This window comes from Gigantopelta aegis, chromosome 5, assembly GCF_016097555.1.
Source record: "Gigantopelta aegis isolate Gae_Host chromosome 5, Gae_host_genome, whole genome shotgun sequence".
Taxonomy (NCBI): Eukaryota; Metazoa; Mollusca; class Gastropoda; order Neomphalida; family Peltospiridae; genus Gigantopelta; species Gigantopelta aegis.
Window position 1 is genome coordinate 25,399,804 of NC_054703.1, and position 7,667 is coordinate 25,407,470.

General features: G+C 42.1%; 1 protein-coding gene across 1 annotated transcript in view; it reads left to right on the top strand.

The window, feature by feature from the left end:
- The window catches only part of LOC121373817 (corticotropin-releasing factor-binding protein-like), a 20,373-nt gene extending 12,956 nt beyond the window's left edge, over positions 1 to 7,417 (top strand). The window contains exons 4-7 of the mRNA XM_041500593.1: positions 2,348 to 2,523; positions 3,230 to 3,338; positions 5,916 to 6,056; positions 6,904 to 7,417. Coding sequence (XP_041356527.1) covers positions 2,348 to 2,523; positions 3,230 to 3,338; positions 5,916 to 6,055 — 425 coding nt within the window. The 3' untranslated portion in view covers position 6,056; positions 6,904 to 7,417. The remainder of the gene's footprint in view (positions 1 to 2,347; positions 2,524 to 3,229; positions 3,339 to 5,915; positions 6,057 to 6,903) is intronic.
- Positions 7,418 to 7,667: the final 250 nt, after the last annotated feature.

Sequence of the window (7,667 nt, forward strand, 5' to 3'; positions counted from 1 at the left end):
AAATAGAATACTACATACCACGGCCTTTGATAAACTAGCTGTGGTGCTGGAACGAGAAATAGCCCAATGGGCCCACGGGCGGAGATCGATCCCAGACCGACCGCTCATCAAGCGAGCTCTTTACCACTGGGCTACGTCCTACCCCTTGGTAAGGGCAGTACATCCCCTCTGTTTGCCTCATGCTGGGTACGGTCGTATTATCATATGTTACTGTTTCTAGCAGTTTCATATGTATGACGCTATCAAATTCCACTTCATCTACAGGGTCGGATACGGGTCTTTTTTTTCCTATGGATGGGGTCCAATGTCTTAAAAAGGCACTTAAAGGGACATTCCTGAGTTTGCTGTAATTTTTAAGATGTTATCGACTAACAGAGACTTTTTAACGATTGTAATTACATATCAAATATATTTTTCTGCGTAACATATTAATGGCTGTATATTAAACGTCTTTTTGGTCGTTCTAATATTTGTACTAGGTTAAAGGGACATTCCTGAGTTTGCTGCAAGTTTTAAGATGCTATCGACTAACAGAGACTTTTTAACGATTGTAATTACATATCAAATATATTTTTCTGCATAAAATATTAATGGCTGTATATTAAATGTGTTTTTGATCGTTCTAATATTCGTCCTAGGTTAAATTTCCTTTTATTTCCTAAAATATAGTTGAAGACAAAATCCAGTTTAGGGTTCTTAGAAATATTAAGACAACCAGAAACACATTGAATATACAGACACTGATATTCTACACACGAAAATATATTTAATATGTAAGTTTAATCGTAGAAATATTTTATTAGTCGGAAACATCTTACAATGCAGAAAACTGAGGAATGTCCCTTTAAGGTATTAACATACTAACTTACAGGCATTTCGGGGGGTGTACACCTCCAACATCCTACCCTTGCATCCGCGCAAGATCGAGCGGTTTGGGACGGGGGTTGTTGGGGGGGGGGGGTATTTAGTTTTTTGATCTTATATATTTAGTGTTTATCTCGGTAAAACAAAATAGCGTCACAGCCGGAGAAAACATTGTCAAGGGAAACAACTCCTGTCAGTTTATTACTTTGTAAGACATTGCTTATTTCCCTTACTGTTAACTAAATATCAATGAGTTGTCTTTCTTTGTTAAGTTTCATTTTACTATGTATTGTGGTGTCGTGGTTAAGACATCGGACATAAGGCTGGTAGGTACAGGGTTCGCAGCCTGCTATCGGCTGCCCCCCTGCTCCCACCCAGAGCGAGATTTAATGACTCAATGGTTAGGTGTAAGACCACTATACACTTTTTTCTTTCTCGCTAGCCACAAACAACTAACTCACTGTCCTGGACAGACAGCCCAAATAGCTGAGGTGTGTGCCCAGGACAGCGTGCTTGAACCTTAATTGGATATAAGCACGAACATAAGTTTGATCGGATTTGATCGGAAGACTTATTAAATGTTTGCCATCTAATTGACGCTGATTAATATATATATACATCAATGTGCTCTAGTATTAAACAAAAACAAACTTTTGTCGTTCTCGCCATAGATTATAACATTAACAATGTATTGTATCATTTGTGTTTTATTATTATCATTATATTATAATTATTATTTGTAGTAGTAGTATTATCAGGCATCGAAATAAGCATTGTGTATGGTAACCCATTTACAGGTTACCACAAAATATAGTCTGGTAACCTATAGGTTATTTACCACAACTATATGAAAGTTAGACTTGAATTCCTGTTAATACTACACGGTCGTTCTGAAATTGTAACGTTGCGCGCGAACATCGGTACGAGAAACGAAATCCGGAAGTAAATGTATCTAGTGGGCGCTGCTTAAACGCGGATTGCCAAAATTGCTTTCAATTGCACAAGAGCGCACGAACATCGGTGCAATTTCGTACGAGAAAACAAAACGCGGACGTAAATGCATCTAGTGGACACTGCTTAAACGCGGAGTGACTTACGCGTGAACATCGATGCAATTCCTGACGAGAAAATGAAACGCAGAAGCCCTGAATGCATTGCCTGGTTTACGTTCGGAAACGAAATTACCGTTCGTTAAATTTTTTGTCCAGAACGAAACACCGTTCTCGACTTTTCTAACATGTAATAACCTCCCGGTAACCTGAACGACCGTTCTCGACTTATTTCGATGCCTGATTATTATTATCATCATCATCATCATCATCATCATCATCATCATCATTATTATTATTATCATCATCATTATTATCATTATCATTATTATCATTAGCATATTATCATTACTATTATTATCATTATCAACAACATCATCATCATCATCATCATCATCATCATCATCATCATTATTATTATTATTATTAATCAGCTTGCAACACGATATCGATGTACAAAGAAGCCGTGGCGACGATTAAGAATTACGGACAGAAACGGAACTGCACGATGTCGATAATCTACCCGGAAAATGTTCTCCTCCTGTCCGTCGACGTCGGATCGTCCATCAAGGGGCGTGGCTCCGAAATAGAGAGCGGGCTGTCTGTTCGGGTACGGGCGCTTCCAGATATTTTAATGTTTTTGGGTTGTTTTTTTTGCAAAATGACGAATACGTGTCACAGGCTTGTGAACAGGGGAAGGGGTTCGGCGATCAATTGTTTTTTAATGTTCAAATGTCGCTCGATATAATCTAGATCCCAACCCCTCCCTGTATAAATTCCTGCATCAGTTGTCATTTTTACCACTCTTTGTCTTTTGATATAGGCGAGAAAAAATAGCAATGTTAAGCTCTTTAACTTAGAAGACAATAGCCCCCCCCCCCCCCCCCCCCAACATAATATTTTTAATTAAATCTCTCTCTCTCTCTCTCTCTCTCTCTCTCTCTCTCTCTCTCTCTCTCTCTCTTCATCCCTCCCTCTCTCTCTCTTTCTCCCTCCCTCCCTCCCTCCCTCCCTCCCTCCCTCCCTCTCTCTCTCTCTCTCTCCCTCATCTCTCTCTCTCTCTCTCTCTCTCTCTCTCTCTCTCTCTCTCTATCTCTCTCTCTCTTCACCCCCATCTCTCATTGTCTCTCTCACTATCTCTCTCTCTCTCTCTCTCTCTCTCTCTCTCTCTCTCTCTCTCTCTCTCTCTCTCTCTCTCTCTCTCTCTCTCTCTCTCTCTCTCTCAACCAACCATGTGTAGAAATATCTAGATGTGTTAGAATGTTAGACACCAAACCGTGGTAGTTTGGTTTGATGTGTATATTTGATTCCCGCAGTGTGAGAACTCGGCAGGGAGTGACCACGTGGAGTTCCTGTACGGCGGTGGACTGGACACCGAGCTGATGAACCGGAGAATGTTCTTCTGTGGCGTTCGATCCAAATCAGGTAACCATAGGTTGCGCCAATCTCCCTTTAAATGTAGGTTGCGCCAATCTCCCTTTAAATGTGTACATAGGTTGCGCCAATTTCCCTTTAAATGTGTACATAGGTTGCGCCAATCTCTCTTTAAATGTGTACATAGGTTGCGCCAATCTCCCTTTAAATGTAGGATGCGCCAATTTCCCTTTAAATGTAGGTTGCGCCAATCTTCCTTTAAATGTGTACATAGGTTACGCCAATTTCCCTTTCAATGTGTACATAGGTTGCGCCAATCTCCCTTTAAATGTAGGTTGCGCCAATCTCCCTTTAAATGTAGGATGCGCCAATCTCCCTTTAAATGTAGGTTGCGCCAATCTTCCTTTAAATGTGTACATAGGTTGCGCCAATCTCCCTTTCAATGTGTACATAGGTTGCGCCAAACTCCCTTTAAATGTAGGTTGCGCCAAATCTCCCTTTCAATGTGTACATAGGTTGCGCCAATTTCCCTTTCAATGTGTACATAGGTTGCGCCAATCTCCCTTTAAATGTAGAATGCGCCAATCTCCCTTTAAATGTAGATTGCTCCAAATCTCCCTTTAAATGTGTACATAGGTTGCGCCAATCTCCCTTTAAATGTAGGATGCGCCAATCTCCCTTTAAATGTAGATTGCGCCAAATCTCCCTTTAAATGTGTACATAGGTTGCGCCAATCTCCCTTTAAATGTGTACATAGGTTGCGCCAATCTCCCTTTAAATGTGTACATAGGTTGCGCCAATCTGTCTTTAAATGTGTACATAGGTTGCGCCAATCTCCCTTTAAATGTGTACATAGGTTGCGCCAATCTCCCTTTAAATGTGTACATAGGTTGCGCCAATCTCCCTTTAAATGTGTACATAGGTTGCGCCAATCTCTCTTTAAATGTGTACATAGGTTGCGCCAATCTCCCTTTAAATGTGTACATAGGTTGCGCCAATCTCCCTTTAAATGTGTACATAGGTTGCGCCAATCTCCCTTTAAATGTGTACATAGGTTGCGCCAATCTCCCTTTAAATGTAGGATGCGCCAAATCTCCCTTTAAATGTGTACATAGGTTGCGCCAATCTCCCTTTAAATGTCTACGTAGATTGCGCCAATCTCCCTTTAACTATGTACATAGGTTGCACCAATCTCCCTTTAAATGTGTACATAGGTTGCGTCAATCTCCCTTTAAATGTGTACATACGTTGCGCCAATCTTCCTTTAAATGTGTACATAGGTTGCTCCAATCTTCCTGTAAATGTGTACATAGGTTGCGCCAATCTCCCTTTAAATGTGTACATAGGTTGCGCCAATCTCCCTTTAAATGTGTACATAGCTTGCGCCAATCTCCCTTTAAATGTGTACATAGGTTGCGCCAATCTCCCTTTAAATGTGTATATAGGTTGCGCCAATCTCCCTTTAAATGTGTACATAGGTTGCGCCAATCTCCCTTTAAATGTGTACATAGGTTGCGCCAATCTTCCTTTAAATGTGTACGTAGGTTACATCAATTTTTCTGAAATGAAGAAGAAGAAGAAGTTTGTTTTATTTAACGACGCCACTAGAGCACATTGATTTTTATCTTATCATCGGCTATTGGACGTCAAACATATGGTCATTCTGACACTGGTTTTTTTTTAGAGGAAACCCGCTGTCGCCACATAGGCTACTCTTTTACGACAGGCAGCAAGGGATCTTTTATTTGCGCTTCCCACAGGCAGGATAGCACTAACCATGGCCTTTGTTGAACCAGTTATGGATCACTGGTCGGTGCAAGTGGTTTACACATACCCATTGAACCTTGAGGAGCACTCACTCAGGGTTTGGAGTCGGTATCTGGATTAAAAATCCCATGCCTCGACTGGGATCCGAACCCAGTACCTACCAGCCTGTAGACCGATGGCCTGCCACGACGCCACCGAGGCCGGTTTCCTGAAATGTGTCCATAGGTTGCGCCAATCTTCCTGTAAATGTGTACGTACGTAACCTGCACGGTGCCACCGCAGGTGGATTTACAAGAGTTGATCCGGCAGGGAGAATACCAGTGGCAGAGCTCTCACTAAGATACAATGGGTCGCAGGATCGATCCCTTTCGGTGGACACATTGGATTTTTGGGTGTTTTTTTGTTTTTTTTTGGGGGGGGGTTTTGGGGGGGGGGGGGGGTTTCACGACTGATAAATCAAAGACAGAGGTATATGTTTTCATATCCGGCAGGATCCCAGTTGGAAAATGAAGCGGGTTTCTTCTGAAAATGTTCGACATGCAACTGCCAATTGGGCAACTTAAGTAACGACAATGCTCTCTCTCTCTCTCTCTCTCTCTCTCTCTCTCTCTCTCTCTCTCTCTCTCTCTCTCTCTCTCTCTCTCTCTCTCTCTCTCTCTCTCTCCATCCCTCCCTCCCTCCCTCCCTCTCTCCCTCCCTCCCTCTCTCTCTCTCTCTCTCTCTCTCTCTCTCTCTCTCTCTCTCTCTCTCTCTCTCTCTCTCTCTCTCTCTCTCTCTCTCTCTCTCTCTCTCTCTCTCTCTCTCTCTCCCTTTCAATTTCAATTTACCATGTTTTATTATTATGTTGTTGTTTTTCTGCAGCTCGAAGACGTGTCCTCCTCGGCTGCCAGAACTCTGCTGTTCGACTGGTTTCCAGTGGGATGTTCTACAACTCGATAACCTTCTCTTTTGTCCAGCCGTCGCCAGACCAACTAGCCCGGTTCGGCAATGACAAATGTTGAGGTATAATCTTCTTGTTTTGAGATATTTTATTGATCAGAAAAAATGTCAAAAGGATTGGACAACAAAGAAAGACAAGTTTTATTTAACGACGCTCTCAACACTGTATTTACGGTTATATGGCGTCAGACATATGGTTAAGGACCACACAGATATTGAGAGAGGAAATCCGCTGTCGCCACTTCATGGGCTACTCTTTCCGATTAGCAGCAAGGGATCTTTCATTTGCCCTTCCCACAGGCAGGATAGCACAAACCATGGCCTTTGTTGAACCAGTTATGGATCACTGGTCGGTGCAAGTGGTTTACACCTACCCATTGAGCCTTGCGGAGCTCTCACTCAGGGTTTGGAGTCGGTATCTGGATTAAAAATCCCATGCCTCGACTGGGATCCTAACCCAGTAGCTACCAGCCTGTAGACCGATGGCCTAACCATGACGCCACCGAGGCCGGTAGAAAAAGAGGGTATAGTGGCTTTACACCTACCCACTGAGTCGTTAAAACTCACTCTTGGTGGGAGCCACTACCGGGCTGCGAACAATGTACTACCAGCCTTATGTCCAATGGCTTAACCACGACGCCACCGAGGCCGGTATAACCGTTCAAATGCCAGTGTAGCTCTCAAAAGATAGAGTACTCGGGCTGATCGCCCGCCAATACAGGCATTGGAAACCTTTCAACAGTTTCCGCTTCCGCTTCCGCAGACGTCTGAAATCGCATACTGATGGTCATAAAATGATATTTAAAGCAAGGATCTATAAATATTTGGCAGAAATATTACTAAAATTATTCAAAAGGCGAAGAGCAATAAAATGTCATTATACTAATAATGTTTATTTTCTTCTTTGCAGAACTCGGTCCCTGCAAGGCGCTCACCCTAGAATTCTGATTGTAATCGTGTTTTAAATCACACCATGCAATCGCGGAAAGGACTCATTTCCTTTTGAGGCAGAAGCTAATAGTTTTTTGATTGTTTAAATGCAATGAAAGCAGTTCAAACGAATTTTATTGCTGTCCCGGAATATTAGAAATTATTCACAAACAGAAGAAAAAAAAACACTCGGAAGAAACCTTAAATGATTGCTGGACATAATATTGCGACGCACTTAAAGATATGTAAAATTCACGGCCATTTTGTTTTGTTTTTGTCGTGTTTTCCTCCGGGGATTTGGCGCCCACAAGCCTTGTGCGAGCAAGCAGGTTGACGTGGGTTTGTGCGAGTGCTGGTGTTGCCGTTCCATCAGTATACGAAAGGACGTGGAGTTGTACCAGCGATTTACACACTACAACTCATTGGATTTTTCGTTCCGTCTTGGTTATTAGTTTTGGCATTTTATGTATTTAAAATGGTAATAAAGGCTATGAATTTTATATGACGCGGGTTTTGTTTTATTATTGTTGTTGTTGATGATGATGATGATGATGACGGTGGTGGTGATGATGATGATGATGACTGTGGTGGTGATGATGATGATGAGGAATTTTTTTATACTGTTGTAGATGATGATAATAATGATGATTATGATAATGACGATGATGATAATGATGACGGTGGTGGTGATGATGATAATAATATTAATGATGGTGGTGGTAGTGATGATGGTGATGATGACGA